This window comes from Gymnoscopelus microlampas (genome assembly GCF_963454915.1).
Source record: "Gymnoscopelus microlampas genome assembly, chromosome: 24".
Lineage (NCBI taxonomy): Eukaryota > Metazoa > Chordata > Actinopteri > Myctophiformes > Myctophidae > Gymnoscopelus > Gymnoscopelus microlampas.
Genome location: NC_139961.1, coordinates 3,836,666 through 3,859,366, shown reverse-complemented (window position 1 = coordinate 3,859,366; position 22,701 = coordinate 3,836,666). Strand labels below are relative to the sequence as shown.

Genomic DNA, 22,701 nt, shown 5'->3' with positions numbered 1-22,701 from the left:
AAGAGCTACTGTAAATAATAAAGAAATCGCTGGGTTATTGTGTAAAAAAAGACATATTTAGCCACCTGCCCGAATGCCCCCGCCCATTGTAAAAAAGATCGCGAAAATTGCTAAAACTATAGAAGGCAGTAAATGAAAAATTTGCAACATTCATCTTTTATTTACTTTAATTACTAGCTAAAACACAAACCTTGGTTGTAAAACACCAAAGTTGTCCTTTAATGTACAAAAGTAGAAAGTGCTCATTATGCTTAATGTCCCATTTCACAAGTTTTTAAATGTATAAAAAGCGACGCATTGTGAGCTTGTAGATCTGCCATTTTCAAATGGCCGTAATGTGTATAGGGCTGAAGTCGTTAATGTAGGTTTTGTAATAATATTCAAAATCTACAAAGTAACTAAAGTTGTCAAATAATAGTGGAGTAAAAGTACAATATTTGCATCTGAGATGTGGTGGAGTAGAAGTAAAAGTATTGGAAATACTCAAGTAAAGTACAAATAGCTAAACATTGTGCTTAAGTACAGTACTTACGTAAATGTACTTACTTTCCACCACTGTTTATTACAGTGGTCAATTTGGGGGTCCTCGACACAAAAGATTGAGAACCTCTGATGTGTTCGAATAATGTACAAATAACTTTAGCTTTCTATTTTTCAATAACAGCTGTGCTAGTCAGGTTTTTATTACATTTTATAGATCAGCAGATTCACGCAATGTTTTGTCAGTGTTTTAGTATTAAACATAACAGTAAAATAAATGCTTACATTTCCCACTTTCTTTGAGTGGATTCTGTCACATATACGCCATGCAGTACCTTCATGTACCACTAGGGGTAGTGGTACATGAAGTGGTAGACATACCCGCATTTTACAAACGTTCCATATTTGCAGATGAGTTCACTACCATCAGGGGTCTTCAACGTTTTCAGGCCAAGGACCCCCTAGCTGAGAGAGAGATGAAGCAGGGACCCCCGCTATATTGTATAAAATTGTGTTTCAGATAAAATTTTGCTGCTATTTTTTCCCTCTACACACTTACTGTAAAACTCTTTGCCAAAAATAGCCGATCTGCAAGCTCACAACGCCAGCTTGTAGATCTGCTATTTTTGGCTAAAGTTCTCTTCAGAATAGGGATGCTAGGGTTCAAGTGATTAATGTAAAAAAAACATATATATCACACAAAGATTTTGGCGGACCCCCTGTAGTAACTCTGAGGACCCCCTAGGGGTCCCGGACCCCCCGTTGAAGACCCCTGCACTACATACAACTGCCTGGATGGATGGATGATTAGATGGATGAAAGTCACCTGTTCTCAGTCTCCTAGCACAGCGGTTCTCAAAGTGGGGTCCGGGGACCCCCAGGGGTCCTTGAGGGGGTTCCAGGGGGTCCCCAGCAAAAGGAGTTAATGTACAGTAGCATCAAAATCAGTTTAACCACTGTAACCCTATTTCATACTTGAGGCTGTTCGAAAGTAGAAGATCTAAAAGCTCACAACTATATGAGCTTGTGGATTAAACTAATTGTGAAAACTTTGGAACATTTTTGAAGAAAATACCTTAATGAGTCTTATTAAAGCATTAGGTATTAATCTACCCAGTGACTGAACATTGTACTCATACTGTTTTATGTCAAGGACCTCCAGGCCATGGACCCCCATCTGAACATATGTTGTGCCACAGACACAATGATTTCAGATGTATTCAACAAGCTGTTTGTTAACTTTTCTTCAAACGTCAAAAATAAGTGTGGGGGGGGGGGGGTCCAAGCACCGGGCACCACGAAGGGTTAATCCGCCCCTGCCTGTGGTCTGTAACATGTACTGCTGTCATCTAATTACTGAACATTCAGCAATAGGGAATAACATGGAAGGAAACATCAATATCCCAAACTTATGGCAGTAATAAATGCAGTAGCACAGGGTGTTTCTGTTTCCCATTAACCAAACAATTAGGCTCAACACAAACATGACTCATGACTTGACCTTAACATTAAGCACATCTCTGCTGACCAACATTAAACCAAACAGACTTATCACTGAACACTCACAAGAGGAACAGGTTTGGGTCTGGAGATGTGACAGTCAGTTTAGGCTTCCTCCTTCTAGTTAGTTAGTTCCTCTTTCTCTGTATACAAAGTCTGACTGAAAACATTTGAGTACTTTTACCACTACTGTTCGATGCCAAAATGCTTTACTGCAAGTTTACAACTTTCTATACAGTACTTTTACTTGTTACTGTAACACAGTATTTCTATATGGTGGCATTGCTTTACTTCCATCCATTAAGACCGGGAACGCATCTGTCTCATTTTAAGATTTATTTGGGGTATTCAAAAATAGCAGATCTACAAGCTCATAGATACAAGCTCATAGGGCGGCACCGAGTGAGCTTGTAGATCTGCTATTTTTGGACTTTTGCAAATCTTTGAATATATAATTTTTTTTAAAGCGAACATTTGTAAAATATTGTGTTCTAGGGAATCAGGGATATATAATATGTTAATATATATTATATATAATGTTCCAGGGACCCCCAGAAGCAAAGATTTGAGTTACAAATGTTTGCTTTAAAAACTTTATATTAAAAAATGTGCACACATTTTTCAAAAAAAAAAAAGAGATCTACAAGCTCATAGCGCGGCACTCGGTGCCGCGCTATGAGCTTGTAGATCTGCTATTTTTTTAATAGCCAATAAAGGGCTCAGTAACATGTAGAATAGAGCAGTGGTTCTCAAACTTTTTCATGTCAAGGACCCCCAAAATGATATGCATTTGGCCTTGGACCCCCCCACCATCTCAAAATGTTTTGTTCCAGGGACCCCCAGAAGCAAAGATTTGCTTTAAAATGTTCGCTTTAAAAATATATATATATTCAAAGATTTGCACACATTCTCACGATTTTTTGAAAATAGCAGATCTACAAGCTCATAGTGCTATGAGCTTGTAGATCTGCTATTTTTAAATAGCCAAAGTATAAAAGGTTAAAGTGGTTAAAATTAGTGTGATGCTATTTTAACACATTTAGCTGGGGACCCCCCGGAACCCCCCAAGGACCCCTGGGGGTCCCCGGACCCCATTTAGAGAACCAATGGAATAGAGTAGATCTTCAACCACAGACAGTCAGTCATCTCTAATGTAAAGTTTATACTTTGATGTAAAGTCGTGTCATTTTGAAGCAGGTGATTTTAATACATATCATTACTGTCAGGCAGAAACCTTGTTTCTCCATGTTTCATCTGTTAATGTTTCTAACACTACACTACACTACACTACACTACACTACACTACACTACACTACACTACACTACACTACACTACACTACACAACTAACACAACACAACGTTTATGTTTCTAACACAACACTACACTACACTACACAACGCTACGCTACGCTACGCTACGCTACGCTACACTACACTACACTACGCTACACTACACTGCAAAACTAACACAACACAATGTTTATGTTTCTAACACAACACTACACTACACTACACAACACTACACTACACTACACTACACTACACTACACTACACTACACTACACTACACTACACTACACTACACAACTAACACAACACAATGTTTATGTTTCTAACACAACACTACACAACACAACACAACACAACACAACACAACACAACACAACACAACACAACACAACACAACACAACACAACATACATATGTCCTACTTTAGTCCTACAAGAGTGTGGCACAAAGCAACAGAAACATCAGATCTACAAGCTAACTTTAGATACTAGTTACTTTGTAGATTTGGATTATTATTGCAAAACCAGTTCAGCACTATTTCAACATTGGCAATTTGAAAATAGCAGATCTACAAGCTCACAGCGCGTTGTGAGCTTGTAGATCTGCCATTTTCAAAGGATTTTTATACATTTTATTCATTTGAAAACTTGTGTAATGTAATGGGACCTTCTGCCTAACTTCTGCCTACTTTTACTTTTGGTACTTTAAGTACATTTTGATACCAATACTTTTGTACTTTTACTGAAAGTAACCTATTAACAAGATCGTACATTTGGATCCGCGATGTAGTGGAGTAGAAGTACAAGTATTGGAAATTGTACAAATGCCTCAACATTGTACCTAAGTACAGTACTTAAGTAAATGTACTTAGTTACTTTACACCACTGTAAATGAGCATTTTGATCATTGGTTGTGATTTTTGTGTCGAGAGTTTAGAAACATGACCTCAAGGTGTGTGTGTGTGTGTGTGTGTGTGTGTGTGTGTGTGTGTGTGTGTGTGTGTGTGTGTGCGTGCGTGCGTGCGTGCGTGCGTGCGTGCGTGCGTGCGTGCGTGTGTGTGATAAAAACAGATAAAAACAACACTCAGTGTAGTTTCATGTAAATGATTTTAATGATCAACGTTTGGACAAGTTGTCTTCATCAGGGTGTGTTTACAAACATTTACACTGATTTCAACCAAAACAAGTAAAAAATATCAGATCTACAAGCTCACAACCCATAGAGCAGTGGTTCTCAATCTTTGTCATTTCAAGGAGTTCAGAGTTACAGATCTGTAAGGATCCATTTGGAACCCTGAGGGTCCCTGGACCGCACTTTGAGAACCACTGGCATAGAACACTGAAATACATTCTGCATAACGAGTACTTTTACTTTAGCTGCTTAAGCATATTTTGACACAAATACTTTTGACTTAAGTACGATTTGTAAAGCAGGACTTTTTGCTGCTAACAGAGTTATTTCTACGTTGTGGTATTTCTACTTTTACTCAAGTCCAAAATATACAGTATGAGTACTTCTTCCTGAGTACTTCTCCCACACCTCCGTGCGTTTAGTCTCTCTCTCTCTCTCTCTCTCTCTCTGTCTCTCTCTCTCTCTCTCTCTCTCTCTCTCTCTCTCTCTCTCTCCCCCACCCTCTCTCTCCCCCACACCTCTGTGTGTTTAGTCTCTCTCTCTCTCTCTCTCTCTCTCTCTCTCTCTCTCTATCTCTCTCTCTCTCTCTCTCTCTCTCTCTCTCTCTCTCCCCCACCCTCTCTCTCCCCCACACCTCCGTGTGTTTAGTCTCTCTCTCTCTCTCTCTCTCTCTCTCTCTCTCTCTCTCTCTCTCTCTCTCTCTCTCTCTCTCTCTCTCTCTCTCTCTCTCTCTCTCTCTCAGATCTTACAGACCTCTGCTGTACCTCTATAATCAACATATAAACCTGCATATAGAGGTTGTGTGAAGGTGGTGTGGGCCGTATAGAGGCGGGTCATTGTGTCAGTAACACAGTAGAATGACAGAGTACCTGCACTGTGATCCAGGTAAACCCCCACTCTGCCTCTGGAGGAGGAACCGTCTGACACTTTATAAACATAGTCGTTGTGTTTGAACGTGTAGCCTTCATCAGAGCAACGTAAACACCAGGACTTTTTATTGTTTCCAAAGCCTGACGCAGGACCCTGTCTTTTGATGTCTTTATAACAGACTGCTATACGAACCCATCCACTCCATTCTACTTCCCAGTAGGACCTCCCACCTTCACACAGACTCTCTCTACACAACACCTGCCAGTAAGTGGTGAATCTCTCTGGATGATCAGGGTAACCTTGGTGTTGTCCTGTTCCAGTCAGCTTCATGTTCTCCTTTGACAGGGAGAGCATGTGGTACATTGTGTTCAGATCCAGTGCGAGTGAACAGGACCCTGTGAGAAGAACACATGACAAAACATCACAACACATTAAAACCTCATGAATATTATTGTGTTTATAGAGTTTAGAGCTTTATTGTCATGGTTGTGTGGGGGCGGGGCCGCCGCCACCGACGACGACGGGACGGGACGGGGGGGCCGGGGGGGGGTTAAACACTGTGTGCGCCACTGGTGTGCAACTAACATAAAACAACCTAAAAAAAACTCACAACACAAACACACACACACACACACACACACACACACACACACACACACACACACACACACACACACACACACACAGTAAAAGTCCGGAATTTAAAATCTACTTGAGTAAAAGTACAAAAGTATTGGTATCAAAATGTACTTAAAGTACCAAAAGTAAAAGTACTAAAATGTTTGAAATTAGCAGATCTACAAGCTCACAACGCGTCGCGATGCAACGCGTTGTGAGCTTGTATATCGGCTATTTTCAAATAGCCTGTGTATAAAATAAGGCTAAAATGGTTAATGTATGTTTCATAATGTAATAATTTATATCTGCAAAGTAACTAGTAACTAAAGTTTTCAAATAATTGTAGTGGAGTAAAAAGTACAAATTTGCCTCTGAGATGTAGTGGAGTAAAAGTACTGAAAATTTAAAATACTCCAGTAGAGTAAAAAATACCTCAAAATTGTACTTAAGTACAGTTCTTGAGTAAATGTACTTAGTTACTTTACACCACTGTATACTTGTGAGGACATCAACATTTAAGGTTGGTTACATTTTTACCATTCTGTTTTACCACTACCCTAAAGCTGCTGAAAATAGCTGATCTACAAGCTCAGTGACCGCAACGCATAGCGCTGTAACTCCAAACCTAACACCTAAACCTATAACCTCTAAATCAGTGGTTCTTCAACTTTTTCATGTCAAGGACCCCCAAATTGACACTTAATAGCCCGCGGACCCCCATTTCAAAAGATATGCCAGGGACCCCCCATAAGAGAAGATTTTTTACGGCTCTAGCAGTGATTCTCAACCATTTTAATTTCAAGGACCCCCAGTTTGACATGCATTATACATGCATCAATATGATGATGATACTTTACTTTTGTACTTTTACTCAAGTATAATGTTGAATACAGGCCTTTTCTGTTAATTTAACAGTGAAAAAAAAAATGTTTTTAACAGTGTACAAATGCACTCTTACTGGTCCATTTGGTTACATTTGTACACTTTCAGAGTTACAAGTGTATAAATGAACACTGAAGATGTTACTGTGTAGTGATGTAATTATGTTTTCACAAACATTGCTTTTACAATCGTACTCTTTTTAATCAATAGTAAAAATCGCAACGTGTTGTGAGCTTGTAGATCTGCTATTTTCACTATGGTTTTACAGTTTAAAGTGGCAGCGGTGGCCTAGTGGTTAGAGGGGCGGCCTTGATACCGGAAGGTCCCTAGTTCGATTCCCCAATACATCACATCGATCATGAATCACCGCTGAATAGCCCTTGAGCAAGGCTTCCATGCAGGGTCCGGCTGGAAACAAGCTTCGTGCTTAGTCTGACACCCTGGGTAAACAACAAACTTTGCTTTTTGCTTTGCTTTGCTTTGCTTTTGTTTAAGTATTTAGTGCTGAAGTGGTCAGTGGTGTTAAGTAACTAAGTACATCTACTCAAGTACTGTATTTACAATTTTGAGTTACTTTTACTTTACATGACTACTGTATTTCCTCTACTCCACTACACCTCAGAGGCAAATATTATACTTTTTACTCACTACAATTATTTGAAAACTGTACTTACTAGTTACAGTACTTTGTAGCTTTAGATTACTATTATAAACATTATTAATAACCAAGATACTTGGGCGGGAATGGGCCAAGTCATTTTAACTTCTGTACCATACGTATATTTTGATATAATTGATTTAATAATTCATACTCCACTACATCTTAGAGGCAAATATTGTGCTTTTTACTCCACTACAATTATTTGAAAACATGAGTTACAAGATTGTATTTAGATTATGAATACATAACACACTTTAAGCACTTAAGTCCTATTTTATACAGATATTTGAAAATAGGTGATATACAAGCTCACAACACGTCGCTCTAAATGTCTAATCCTAACCCCAACCTGAATCTTTTCGTAATTATAAACCTAACTCTAACCAAAACAACCTAAAAACAACTCACAATTTATATTTCTCAATTTCTACTATACTTGTGGGCCTCACAAGTGTAGTAACGCACGCACGCACGCAAACACACACACACACACACACACACACATTCCACACGGTATCAAGAAGACTCACCTCAAAACCAACTCACCTCAGAGGTAGGAATACTCACCCCGGAAGACTCACCTCAGAGGTAGGAATACTCACCCCCAAGATTTTCGGGGGGTAGGAACACTCACCCCATGACCTGAGAAAACTCACCTCGGAAGACTCACCTCAGAGGTAGGAATACTCACCCCAATGTTTAAAAAAAGGTAGATCTACCGGCTTGTGAGCTTTCCATTTTCACAGAATGCTTTCATCATGTGAGCTTTCCATTTTCACAGAATGCTTTCATAATGATGTTTAATCCATATCTGGATTAATCCATATCTGGATTAAATTCTTTCTTTGAAGGTATAGAATTAATAAAGTGCTTTAAATAGTGCTTTAAATACAAGGTAGATTTCATCAGAAAAGGTAAAAAGGTAGATCTACTGGCTTGTGAGCTTTCCATTTTCACAGAATGCTTTCATAATGTGAGCTTTCCATTTTCACAGAATGAATGAAAGGTAGATTTCAACAGAAAAGTGAACAAGGAATGCAAATAGCAAATAGCATGGTCATTTGCTATGTGTCTCCAGCTCCACACCTTGCCCCATCCACCTATTAGATATCAAACAATGAATCATTAAGTGGAATGGGATATTAGTGTTAAGTGGTCAACCCCCCTCCTCCCCTTCACTCCTGTGCCCCCATCAAACAAACAAACAAACAAACAAAGGTAGGAACCCAGAGAAATGAACATTCCAATGTCAATGTATGTTGTTAAATTACATTTAGCTAATTAAAGTGCTTTAAATACAAGGTAGATTTCATCAGAAAAGTGAACATTCCAATGTGTATAATGCAAACAAATACTTACTTAGAAAAACTCCAGTGAAGGTAAAACACAGGTATAATGTTTTGTTTTCTGTGTGAACACATTTGTGAGAAAAGCTTTTGGTAAGCATTATTGAACTTTAGTTACTTTAGTTACTATTAGATATACATTTCACTATTGTAAGCATTATTGAACTTTAGTTACTATTAGATATACATTTCACTATAGTAAGCATTATTGAACTTTAGTTACTATTAGATATACATTTCACTATTGTAAAACATGCATTAAACACTTTTCCCTATTTTTACCTAGGATATTTAGTTACCTACTACTTTGCTGGTATAAATGATAACAGCATAGAACATTGCATTGCACACATGCATTGTTTGAGAACTTTAGTTTTTAGAAATATTACTTTTGGTACATTTTGATGCCTTACTCTTTGTGTGTGTGTGTGTGTGTGTGTGTGTGTGTGTGTGTGTGTGTGTGTGTGTGTGTGTGTGTGTGTGTGTGTGTGTGTGTGTGTGTGTATTTTAAACACAAATATATCATTGAACAACATAATTTGGTAATTCTATACCTTCAAAGACAGAATTTAATCCAGTATGGATTAAACATGTCTCATTATGAAAGCATTCTGTGAAAAAGGAAAGCTCACAAGCCGGTAGATGTGCCTTTTTTAAACATACAGACTTGGTGTAGAGGGGAAAGGTTAAACCCACCCACAAAACAAAAACTCACTGTACATTACACCATTGAGTTTTTCTGGGTGAGTTTTCCTACCCCCGGGGTGAGTGTTCCTACCCCCGGGGTGAGTGTTCCGAGGTGAGTTTTCTCAGGTCCTGAGGTGAGTTTACCCACCCCCCGGGGTGACTGTTCCTACCCCCGAGGTGAGTATTCCTTTTTCAGTTGAGGTGAGTTTGTCTTGAGGTGAGTCTTCTTGTATTCATGCACACACACACACGCACGCACGCACGCACGCACGCACGCACGCACACACGCACGCACGCACGCACTAACCCTATTGCTATACCTCTGGGGACACCAACATTTTAGGTTGGTTACATTTTTATCATAATTTTTAACCACAACCCTAAAGCTGAAAATAGCTGATCTACAAGCTCAGTGACCGCAACGCATCACACTATAACTCCAAACCTAACCCCTAAACCTATAACCTCTAAATCAGTGGTTTTCAACCAGTGGTCCGGGGACCACCAGTGGTCCGGGGACCACCAGTGGTCCTTGAGAGAGTACCAGGGGGTCCCCAGCAAAATTAGTTCATAGCATCACAATAATTTTTAACCACTTAGCTTAGGCTATTCAAAAATAGCAGATATACAAGCTCAAAGCGCTGCACCGAGTGCCGCGCTATGAGCTTGTAGATCTGCTATTTTTGAAAAACCTTGAAAAACTGTGCATATCTTTGATCATTTATATTTTTTAAAGCAAAAATTAACTGATGTCTTTGCTTCTGGGGGGTCCCTGGCACGAAACATTTTCAAATGGGGGTCCGCGGCCAAATGTATATCAATTTAGGGGTCCTTGGCATGAAAAAGGTTGAAAACCACTGCTCTAAATGACTAATCCTAACTGCAAATGATCCTGATGATGATGCAATACTTTTGTACTTTTACTCAAGTTACATTTGTACACTCACAGAGTTACAAGTGTAACACTGAGGATGTTACTGTGTAGTGATGTAATTATGTTTTCACAAACATTGTTTTTACAATCTTACTTTTATAGTGAAAATAGCAGATCTACAAGCTCACAACGCGTTGCATCGCAACACGTTGTGAGCTTGTATATCTGCTATTTTCACTATTGTTTTACAGTTTAAGTATTTAGTGCTGAAGTGGTCAGTGGTGTTAAGTAACTAAAGTACATCTACTCAAGTACTGTACTTAAACATTTTAGTTCATTTTACTTCACATGACTACTGTATTTCCTCTACTCCACTACATCTCAGAGGCAAATATTATACTTTTTACTCCACTAGAATTATTTGAAAACTTTACTTACTAGTTACAGTACTTTGTAGCTTTAGATTACTATTACAAATATTATTAATACCCAAGATACTTGAACCACTAACCCCTTTTTATACTGCTATTTGAAATGAGCAGATCTACAAGCTCAACGCATTGCAATGCGATGCGTTATGAGTTTGTAGATCTGCCATTTTTGACATTTTGTCAAATCTTTACAGATTTTGAGGGGGGGGGGGGGGATGGGCCAAGTAATTTTAACCTCTGTACCATACGTATATTTTGATATAATTGATTCAATAATTTATACTCCACTACATCTTAGAGGAAAATATTGTACTTTTACTCCGATACAATTAAATGAAAACTTTAGTTACTAGTTACTTTGCAGATTTTGATTATTATTACAAAACATACACTAACCCAGAGACGTGCAGAGAGATTTGGAGAGGCAGGGGCTGGCGCTGCGCGCGCGTGCATGTGTCCCCCTGCGCGCGCGCGAAACTTTGCGGATATTCGTCGGATTCGGGTACTTTTTTTACCCGTTTTTTGTTACTTTATTTCGGTTTTAGGGTTAGGGGTAGGGTTAGGTTAGGGTTATAGATATATGATTAAAAAAAAAAAAAAAAAAAAAAATATTGGTGGCTTTGGATAAAACATTGGTGGCTATAGCCACCGAAGCCCCCGCCTAACGACGCCACTTATTCTTCTGTATAATGAGTACTTTTACTTAAGTAAAGAAATTGAGAAATTTTCCCACCACTGCTGCTGACACAGAGAGAGAGAAAGAGAGAGAGAGCGAGAGAGAGAGGGAGAGAGAGATATATATAGGCTCCTGCTTGACAAGTAGTTTCAAATTAACAGCTATATATATATTTTTTTTGTCCATACATACCTAATCTGTCTCAAACAATTGGTCCGTGTTCTGTGTGCATTCACTGCGTTCAGTTGTGCCCTCAGTTAGGTTTCGATTGTGTATAATAGACTTCGTTTGCCGGGCGGTATCGCGCACCCAAAAAATAGCCGATCTACAAGCTCACAATGCCTGGCGTTGCGACGCGTTGTGAGCTTGTAAATCAACTATAATTCTGCGCGAGCACTGCATGGCACGGGGCTCAATTAAGTAAGCTTTACTGCAGGTGCGAGGCCAACGGGCGCAGGGGTTTCTACAATTTACAGTCAGAGGAGACAAGGGCACTTTTTACCGACAGACAAAAGGGCAGGGGCTCAAGCCCCCTTTGATGTCTATGTGTGCACGTGCATGCACTAACCACTTCAGCCCTATGTATAATTCGGCCATTTGAAAACAGCAGATCAAGCTCACAATCCCTCACATCGCGATGCATTGTGAGCTTGTAGATCGGCTATTTTTTCAAAATTTAAACTTGTTAGGACATTCTGCACAATGAGTACTTTTACTTTTGGTACTTTATGCCTTTTGTACTTTTACTCAAGTGCATTCTCAATACGGGACTTCTAATTACAATATATTTACATTACAGTATTGATACTTTTACTTTGGGAGTACTTCTTCCACCACTATATTTACACCAGTACATTTTAGTTTTTATGTTTTGGTGAATGCTGGATTCCGAATTTGTGATTAAGTCATTTTTGTCAGTAACTTGTCTCGATTTAAAAACACATAATTACAAAAGAACAGTGTAATGGCAATATGGTCACATAACAAGAACTCTAAACGCTCCAGCTGTGTCAGTGGTAGCAGGTTGGGGGGGAGTATGGGCCATGGAAGCCCAAACCGCAACTCCAAAATGGATGTTTGAACTGTTACAACCTTACCCATTTACAAGGGATTCTTGTGAATGAAAACACATTACACTTGTAGAGATTATCATCTTCATTCACAGAAGGATGTGAATGAGTGAATGTCACATGCTGATCTGTATACGTTCATCTACATAGCTGGATGTCTGATACTTTGATTTTGATTTGAATTCACACTTACACTTCCTCAGACCTGGTTGCAGCATCTTCTCTCCACCATGTTCGACTCTGGGAGGGAGGAGATACAAAGTAAATGTTGGCGTATTCCATTAAATAATAGAAACAATAATTAATAAAGATTTTCCAGTAAGAAAAATTAAACATTATTGTACAGAATAACCATATGATTTCCTTACTCTAAACCAACGAGAACACATTTACAATGGTGACAGCAGTTCTCTCCATACCTCAGAGTCTCCAGTGGTAGAGCAGAGAGGCGATTTACGCCGTCTCCTAGGTGATTGTAGTTTAAATCCAACGCTTTGAGATGGGAGTTGGATCTCAGTGCCGAGACCAGATAAGAACAGCCTTCCTTTGAGACCATACAGCCTGACAACCTGCACGCACACGCGCGCGCGCGCACACACACACACACACACACACACACACACACACACACACACACACACACACACACACACACACACACACACACACACACACACACACACAGGTTATGTCAATACAATGTTGCCACTTTTTCATAACAAAAGAACCTTTGCTATGTGAAACCGAGGGCTGAGACTCGTTTGATGGGGCTTGGTCCATATAAAAGTCAAGTGGCCAAGTTGTCTCAAGAATAAAGTTCGCTGCACTTCACTTTCTAATGGCTGTTGACCAAACTGAGTAAAGAATGAAAAGTTTATCTCCAACCTTTTTGTGTTTCAACAACTACAACTACTATGTGCTACGTTTCACCTCCGACTTACACTAGCCCATGAAGTGAACTATTATATCCATTGCATTATGCATCCCCTTTGACTGTTTTACATACATTCCACTTTACAACACACAAGGCAGAGGTTTACGTATCAGTCACACCCACTCCATTTTGATTGGATATAGCACAGTTTAAATCTTGATCAAAGGCCTGCCCCCAAGAAAAGCTCCTATCCAAGTATTTTGTGAGATCTGCTGACAGATTATTATGCATGTGGGAGCAGATGAAATAGGTAAAATAAGTGAAGTTGTAGCTGAATGGCTGGGATCCCTTTTTACCTAATATGTGGCCACTTAAGCTGCTACTGTTAGACCGGTTTTGTTTTGGATTAACACTTTTATCTTAATTTGATTTCATCTTGAGTTGTCTAAGTTAAATGGATTTGCAAGCTCATAGCGCGGCACAAAGTGACGCACTATGAACTTGTACTGTATATCTGCAATTTGTTTGAATAGCCAAAGTATGTAATGACACAGATTCTCTCCTGGTTTTAATGAGTTCTGCAGGTTTGAAGGAGTAGTCCACCCAAAAAAATGACTTATTTTCTATCAATTACACACCCCATGAAGCCTTGAATTCATGGATTAGTTTAAGTCGCATTCCCGAGCCAATAATTGTATTTCTGGTGGGAGACACAAAGAGTCTACTTGGAGTCTTCTACCGGATACATTAGCATCTTTCCGCCGGTAATCAAATTATTGGCTTAGAAATGCGACAAAAACAAATCCATGAATTCAAGGCTTCATGGGGTGTGCTATTCATAGAAAAGTCACTTTTTGGGTGAACTACTCCTTTAAAGAGTTCTACAGGTTTTAAGGGATTAACATTTTCTCCTCAAACTCTGATGTTTACACAGAGAAAATGAAGTATAGTAAATCAACAAAATATGACTCTTTAATACAGATCTATTGAAGGCCAAATTCAATGAATAAAGGGTGCAACGTAGTGAACATTTAATATTTTCTACTTTAGCTGCATATTATTTCATTTGCATTGTTGCTTATATGCACGTGCACCAGCTGAAATTGGTTGAAAAGGTTAAGGAATCACCTGACGGTCTCCAGTTTACAGTCTGGACTCCCCAGTCCACCAGAGATCTCTTTGACTCCCACATCCTGTAGATCGTTGTTGCTGAGGTCCAATTCCCTCAGGATGGAGGACTTGGAACTGATAGCAGATGATAACGTCTCACAGCATTTCTCTGATAGGTTACAGCCACTCAGGCTGAAGAGAAATAAGTTATAAAAACATATATTTAATATATATGCACGTGCACCAGCTGAAATTGGTTGAAAAGGTTAAGGAATCACCTGACGGTCTCCAGTTTACAGTCTGGACTCCCCAGTCCACCAGAGATCTCTTTGACTCCCAAATCCTGTAGATCGTTGTTACTGAGGTCCAATTCCCTCAGGATGGAGGACTTGGAACTGATAGCAGATGATAACGCCTCACAGCATTTCTCTGATAGGTTACAGCCACTCAGGCTGAAGAGAAATAAGTTATAAAAACATATATTTAATATATATGCACGTGCACCAGCTGAAATTGGTTGAAAAGGTTAAGGAATCACCTGACGGTCTCCAGTTTACAGTCTGGACTCCCCAGTCCACCAGAGATCTCTTTGACTCCCAAATCCTGTAGATCGTTGTTGCTGAGGTCCAATTCCCTCAGGATGGAGGACTTGGAACTGATAGCAGATGATAACGCCTCACAGCATTTCTCTGATAGGTTACAGCCACTCAGGCTGAAGAGAAATAAGTTATAAAAACATATATTTAATATATATGCACGTGCAACAGCTGAAATTGGTTGAAAAGGTTAAGGAATCACCTGACGGTCTCCAGTTTACAGTCTGGACTCCCCAGTCCACCAGAGAGCTCTTTGACTCCCAAATCCTGTAGATCGTTGTTGCTGAGGTCCAATTCCCTCAGGATGGAGGACTTGGAACTGATAGCAGATGATAGGAACTGACAGCATTTCTCTGATAGGTTACAGCCACTCAGGCTGAAGAGAAATAAGTTATAAAAACATATATTTAATATATATGCACGTGCACCAGCTGAAATTGATTGAAAAGGTTAAGGAATACTGACCTGACAGTCTCCAGTTTACAGTCTGGACTCCCCAGTCCACGAGAGAGCTCTTTGACTCCCACATCCTGTAGATCGTTGTTACCAAGTTCCAATTCCCTCAGGCTGGAGGACTTGGAACTGATAGCAGATGATAACGCCTCACAGCCTTTATATGTTAGGTTACAGCCACTCAGGCTGAAGAGAACAAAGTCATAAAATCATATATTTAATATCATGTAATATAAAGATGACCTTTTATGTTAAATGTATCAAGTTATCAGTTCACCTACAGAGCTCTTTTTGAGGCTTTGACCACTGGCAGCAGCATCAGAAGAGCCTCCTCTGAAGCTTGGTATTTCTTCAAGTCAAACACCTCCAGCTCCTTGTCTGATGACAGCAACACGAAGACCAGAGCTGACCACTGAGCAGGAGAGAGTTTGTCTTCGGAAATACTTCCTGATCTCAGGTATTGCTGGATCTCTTCCTCTAAAGAATGATCATTCAGCTCATTCAGACAGTGGAACAGATTGATGCTTCTCTCTGCAGAAGGATTCTTCCTGATCATCTTCTTGATGTACTTGACTGTTTCCTCGTTGGTCTGTGACCTACTTCCTGTCTGCTTCAACAGTCGTTTCAGCCGAGGCTGATTGGTCTCCACTGAGAGGCCCAGCAGGAAACGGAGGAACAAGTCCCAGTGTCCATTTGGACTCTCTAAGGCCTTGTGTACAGCACTCTGGTAGAGATGATTCAACTTTCTAAACTTCATCAATTTGAAGTTTGACAGTAGGTTGACACCCCGGCTCACACATCTGCTATAGACATGGAGAGCAGCCAGAAACTCTTGAACACTCAGATGGACAAAGCAGAACACTGTGTCCTCGTGCATCCCACGGTCCTTTGTAAAGATCTGTGTGAACACTCCTGAGTACTGTGCAGCATTTTGGTCTATGCCACACTCTGCCAGGTCTTCTTCATAGAAGATCACGTTGCCTTTCTTCAGCTGTTTAAATGCCAGTTTTCCCAGAGACAGAATGGCCTGTTCTGGATTTGAATCAAACTTTCCATGAGTTCCGTCTTGAAACTTGTCCTCCTTGTGTTTGGAATGAAGTTCCATGAAGTGGATGTACACCTCAGTCTGGGTCTTTGGTAGCGGGCCTTTCTCCTCTGTTCTCGACATGTCCTCCATAACGTTAGCAGTGATCCAACAGAAGACTGGGATGTGACACATGATGTGGAGGCTTCGTGATGTCTGGATGTGTGAGATTATTCTGGCCTGGTTCTCATCACCACTGAATCTCTTCATGAAGAACTCCTCCTTCTGGGGGTCAGTGAACCCTCTCACCTCTGTCACCCTGTCGAAATAATCAGAAGGGATCAGACCGGCTGCTGCAGGTCGTGTGGTTAGCCAGATGCAAGCAGTAGGAAGCAGGTTTCCAATGATGAGGTTTGTCACCAATACACCCACTGAGGTTTTCTTTGTGACATCAGTGCAGATCTTAGTGTTGCGGAAGTCTAGGGAAATCCGACACTCATCAAGGCCATCAAAGATGAACACAACGTTGTACTTGTCGAAGCTGCAGATTACTGATTCCTTGATTTCACCAAAAAATGTAGTAAGAAGTCCCACCAAGCTGTAAGTCGTGTCCTTCTCCAAATTCAGCATTCGGAAAGTGAATGGAAACAGGAAGTCGATTTCCTGGTTGGATGTGCCTTTTGCCCAGTCCTGAGCGTACTTCTGAGTTAGGACTGTTTTTCCGATGCCAGCCACTCCCTTCGTCATCACTTTTCTGATTGGGTCATTTTCTCCAGATAGAGGTTGAAAAATTTCTTTGAATTTGATTTGTGTTTCTTTCGTGGGTGGTTTCCTGAACAATTTTTCAATCTGTCTGACTTCATGTTCATTGTTGACCTCTCCGCTCCCTCCCTGTGTGATGTAAACCTCTGTGAAGATCTGATTCAGTTGTGTTTTCTTTCCTTGACTTGTGATCCACTCAAACAGACATTGAAACTTCTGTGTCAGATTAGACTTCAATTGTTGTTTACAGGCAGCAGCAAGATTTTCTAAAATGACCAAAGAAGAGAGGACATCAGTGAGTGCATATTATGGTAAATGTGGTCCTCATTGAGAGGCCTTTGTAATGATATGGTTGGTTCTATGGTTGTTGCTAAGCTGTAATAAATTGTGTGATGCAATTGAGGAGCTTAATTTCTCATAATATGTTATTGCTTTGGGGAAGTTGGTATAACATATACTACTAATAATATTACTTTAGCAGTACATAAAGTCCTACCTGGCCTCTCCGACAGGTCTGGTTGGTGTCGTTTAAGGGCATTGTAAAATGCTGCTTGGATGGCTGTTCCCCCTTTATCGATCGCCATGTACAGTTCTCTCATTTGGTCCATGCGTGTCTCCTTGGCTTTAATCTTCTCATAGAGCTCAGGATGGATCATGGTTCCTAGAGTGTCCACTATAGGCATGACTGTGGTGACATTTTGAATCAACTGTGCCCTCTGCTGGATCACAAAATGTGCTGTTTGCAAGAGAAAAAGAGAGTGTTTGAGATAAATGTATCACAGTAAATGTTCATTAAGTGAATGCAAAATAAAGCTCTCTGCATCTGTACATCCCCACAAGAATAGTGGTGGAATAACTGGTAGTTTCATAGTTTGGGAATATGATATTGAGTATGTACATCCTGGTAAACAGACGGTAGCACCAGAAAAAGCTCACCTTTTTCTGCATCCGTCTTTTCTGAAGTCAAGCCGTCACCAGCACCCTGTTGTACACAGTCATGTTATTTTAATCATATCATGCCTGAGTGCTATTGTTCAACATTACATTTTGTACTTAGCAATAACCACCCCATTGCATCAACATATACAATGGGGTGGTATATGCAATGCAATTATTTCATTGGGCATTAGGCCTTAAGCTTAATTTATACTTCAGGGTAAACAGTAAATTGTAAACACATCAATCAACCGGTTTCAGACGTCCAAATGGTAATACATATGCCAAACTATTGTCAAATATTTCAGTAGAATTGAATGACAACTTGTGGAGACTGGAGACATAGAGGTTAATTAATATTGCATATTTTGAAATTGACATACAGTAGGCTGACTATAGGTTGACCATTGACCATAGGGCTGCAGTGAGACAAATTTTGTCATGTTAGGCTACTATTGACGAAAAGTTATGTGAGGTCATGCTAAGATACCACACACCTTTTTTCCAATGATGCCCGCACTTTATTTAATGAATTGAACATGATTGTATAGCATGTGGAAACATTTGCACTCAAATGCAGCTAATTCTGAGATTATGTTACAGCTGTGTGATGTGATGTTATCGCGTATATTTCTATCGATTCATCTGTGTCTCTGTTCTGTTTTCCTTTTGAAATGTAATGTACTCTTGTGTTGCTTGTTTTGATGTGTTTTTGTGGGGATTGCGGATGAAAATGAGCTATAAGTCCGGTGTATTTAATTACTGTTCATACAGCGTCCGTCTAAACAAACAAATGAAGTAAAGCTGTGAATAAAGAAGACAGATGTACTGTACCTGGGTCTGTGGAGCTGCCACTGATGCTGAAGGTGACTGGTCCTCCATTCTGGGCTTTACAAATGACAGCACAGAACCTGCACAATAACACCATGTCACAGTTAAGTTAACTCTTAGTGAAGAAAAACTAAACCAAAAAACAACATTCAACACAAAAAACTCTCCGAAAGTGAAAAGACAAAATCATAATTAGTTTCACAAGAATAATATATCAGACCGCTAAATGCGTCAGCGCCTAAGCCGTGTCCCTTGTTGGGGGGCATGATCTCCATTGTAAGACAATTAGACCTAGATTAGCTCATTTAATTCAAACTCTATCCATTCAATCATTTAAAAAAAAAAAATAATAATAATAATCACTTCTCTATTTTGCACATCTAGTTGAAATGTATCTTCCATCAGAATGTGGAGCGTTGATAATGACTGATTCATGATATCTATCTATCTATCTATCTATCTATCTATCTATCTATCTATCTATCTATCTATCTATCTATCACAGTGTGCATGTCTATCAACAAATACATTTGAGGTGCTGAATGTGGAAGTAATCTCATGTGACGGCAGCAGGTTGGAGCAGATACAGTAGTTACCCATCAGCTCAAACAAATGATTGAAACCAATAGTGTGGAAATGCTCAGAATGTTTCCAACTTGTGGGAAATATAATCAAAAGGATATTGGACAGTGTTTTTAAACTATAAAAGCTAATGTTTGTCTACTAGCATAGGCTTACAATGGAGATCATTCCCTGAGAAGGGGCACGGCTTTGGTGGTGACGTGTGGCTGACTGATCTATTCAAAGTTATACTTTAAAGTAAACAGGCTGTAAAACTACGTATTGGTACAGAATTATTATACCTTACAGACTTTGAACACATCCATAATACATCACAATCATTTCATTACGGATGTGGCTCAATGCCACTGGGAATGGACATTCAGAATGTGAGCTGCTTTTAAACATAATATTCTGTCTAATTGATCTTTTTCCCCTTATTATTTTTTTGAGTTTGTCACATTCACATCCTGTCCAGTTACAAAGACCACCAAGAACACTGTATCTTTCCTCCAGATGACTCCAACCAGTCTGTAATATAAGTATTTTACACATGCTGCGATTTGAAGAAACATCAGCAGATTTTTCCATGGATATACACGGAACAAATTAAATGTATGCAGCACTAATAGAAGAGCCCCATGGTTTCAGTTCTGTTTCTGACTGGACCAGCATTAATATCATTTTGCGACATGCTCCGCCTCCTAAACAATAGGAACAAATTATTGAAAAAATAAAATGAACCATTTTGTACACTCTCTGTGTTACACATCCGTAAGGGGCAATTTGGAACCCCCTAAATGAACCATGAGGGTCCCTGGACCACACTTTGAGACCCACTGGTGCAGCAGAGTGTTTCCAGTGAGCCAACATGCACAATGTCAGCACCCTGACTCTGTTTGACCAGAATGGAACAGAGCCTTCATTAGATCAATGTATTTCCAATATGGCTGCTGCGCATAGAGCCTATTGGTAAGCAGATTTATTATAGTTTTAATAGTTTATCATTAGAAAGCTGTTTTGTGGAGAGTTCTGACCAATGCATCATAATAACCGTGACATCAACAAGCTGTTAATCTGAGTGAGTTTATAACTGTTATAAATTAGAGTGAAAAGTGCAGAACACAGCAAGGACCACCCCAAAAGATGTGCGGCGTGTGCAGGGAAAAAAATAACAATGGAGTCAAGTAGAGTTTGTAGAGATGTAGAGTTTTAAACCGACTCATCATCTCAGAACTGGACTGACCAGTTCTGAGAAAAATCAGAGATCAGGTGGTGTAGTTTCACAAGGAGTCCAGTGGGTGGTGCATATTAACCACATCAAGACCCACTTTAAGGAAACACAAAACAGATAGAGATGTGTTTACTTATTATGGATTATAGTTGAAGTAGGCTGGGTGAAATGGTGTGTTTACTTCTTAAAGGAAATGTGTATCTGTCAATCAGACAGCTCTGAGACTTAATGTATGACTCACCAATGGAATGACGTTCAGTACCATCTGTTGTTATCTGGTGTCTCTATCTGGACATCTCTGAAAGCAAAGCCAATAAATCATTATCAGTGGTGGAAAAAGTACTCACATGTTTTTCTTAAGTAAAAGTATCAATAATGCACTGTAGAAATACTCTGTTTCAAATAAAAGTCTGGAATTCAAAATTTACTTGAGTAAAAGTACAAAAGTATTGGTATAAAAATGTACTTAAAGTACCAAAAGTAGAAAGTACTCATTATGCCTAATGTCCCGTTTCACAAGTTCTCAAATGTATAAAATGTATAAAATGTATAAAATCAAATGTATAAAATGCATAAGAATCTTTTTTAAATAGCAGATCTGCGACACATTGTGAGCTTGTAGATCTGCTATTTTCAAATGGCTGAAGTGTATATAGGGCTGAAGTGGTTAATGTATGTCTTGTAATAATAATCAAAATCTACAAAGTTGACCTAACCAGTAACTAAAGTTTTCAAATAATTGTAGTGGAGTAAAAGTACAATATTTGGATCTAAGATGTAGTGGAGTAGAAGTAAAAGTATTGTAAATTGGAAATACTCAAATAAAGTACAAATACCTCAAAATTGTACTCATGTATAGTACTTAAGTAAATGTACTTAGTTACTTTCCACCACTGATCATTATTAAGAGACCAGACATAATTGTTAGAAATGATCTCAATGTGATCTCAATGAATGTACACACATTACATACATTTAAAAGGTAACCGGAACAGTGGACACCAGGTATTTCATGGGCACCTCTTTTTTCCCCCTGGAATACTGGGCACCACTGGGCCGAGTGTTCCGGAACACTGGGCCACTTCCCTCTTAAATGAGAACAGTGGGCACCAGCGGGGCCAAGTGTTCTGCTGTACCCCATGAATTCAAGGCTTCATGGGGTGTGTAATTAATTGAAAATAAGTAATTTTTTGGGAGAACTATAATTTCGAGGCTCTGTGCTTAACTGTAAGCACGGGGTTTCTGGAAGGTGTCATGCCTGTTTCCTGTTCCGGTTCATTTCCCCATAGCTTCATTTGATTGGCTGATTTCATTGGTTCATTTGATTGATTGACAGCTGAGCCAGTATCTATGAGAAAATGAACCTGAACAGGAAATGCTCATTTTAATAAAGGATTTATTAACCTTAATAAAGCATTTAGACCAGGATGCAAAAGGTTAATACTTGCATAGTAAAGGATTTGTTAATAAAACATTTGTTAACCTTCATTAGACATTGTTCTCACTTTAGACCAAGTAGATGAGCTATAGTACTATTCACTTTCAAACCCTTTGGTACCTATAAGCAGTGTCTAAACTGTTAACACTTGTCTTATAACCACTTATAAATGTCATAATCTAACAATAAACAATGATAATATTGAGAATTATATAGCCTTCTTAACACATAATAAGGTCAATAAGCATCTTTTAAGGACTCATAAGCTCCTTATTAACTATGAATTAATGTTTATTATGGTCTTATAATATAACAATAAATGTGTTAACACTGCTATTTTAAACACTTATATAGCCGTATTAACA

General features: G+C 39.3%; 3 protein-coding genes across 3 annotated transcripts in view; all 3 read right to left on the bottom strand.

The window, feature by feature from the left end:
• Window positions 1–22,701, bottom strand: part of abcb6a (ATP binding cassette subfamily B member 6 (LAN blood group) a) — a gene marked incomplete at its 3' end in the record, with an annotated part of 160,583 nt that overhangs the window by 42,329 nt on the left and 95,553 nt on the right. The window lies entirely within an intron of this gene.
• LOC311040912 (stonustoxin subunit alpha-like) lies at window positions 4,831–12,753 on the bottom strand. Its single transcript, XM_084051329.1, has 2 exons — window positions 12,711–12,753; window positions 4,831–5,667 (listed from the first exon to the last, which is right to left on the bottom strand). Exons 1-2 carry the CDS (start codon window positions 12,733–12,735, stop codon window positions 5,141–5,143), a joined length of 552 nt encoding a protein of 183 aa, XP_083907455.1. The 5' UTR covers window positions 12,736–12,753; the 3' UTR covers window positions 4,831–5,140.
• Window positions 12,882–22,701, bottom strand: part of LOC311041059 (protein NLRC3-like) — a gene marked incomplete at its 3' end in the record, with an annotated part of 33,213 nt that continues 23,393 nt past the window's right edge. Inside the window, exons 2-11 of the mRNA XM_084051497.1 lie at window positions 21,140–21,196; window positions 19,107–19,183; window positions 18,273–18,318; window positions 17,833–18,072; window positions 15,832–17,602; window positions 15,300–15,473; window positions 15,040–15,213; window positions 14,780–14,953; window positions 14,520–14,693; window positions 12,882–13,086 (exon numbers count right to left, since the gene is read on the bottom strand). Of these exons, the coding sequence (XP_083907623.1) occupies window positions 12,882–13,086; window positions 14,520–14,693; window positions 14,780–14,953; window positions 15,040–15,213; window positions 15,300–15,473; window positions 15,832–17,602; window positions 17,833–18,072; window positions 18,273–18,318; window positions 19,107–19,154 (3,006 nt within the window). The 5' untranslated portion in view covers window positions 19,155–19,183; window positions 21,140–21,196. The remainder of the gene's footprint in view (window positions 13,087–14,519; window positions 14,694–14,779; window positions 14,954–15,039; window positions 15,214–15,299; window positions 15,474–15,831; window positions 17,603–17,832; window positions 18,073–18,272; window positions 18,319–19,106; window positions 19,184–21,139; window positions 21,197–22,701) is intronic.

Bases quoted from the DNA above. Each gene is read 5' to 3' on its own strand.
- LOC311040912 (XM_084051329.1), bottom strand. From the start codon at position 12,735: ATGCTGCAACCAGGTCTGAGGAAGT. The intron at 5,668-12,710 runs GTAAGTGTGAAT...TTCTTCTCACAG, and splicing joins GCAACCAGGTCTGAGGAAGT to GGTCCTGTTCACTCGCACTG.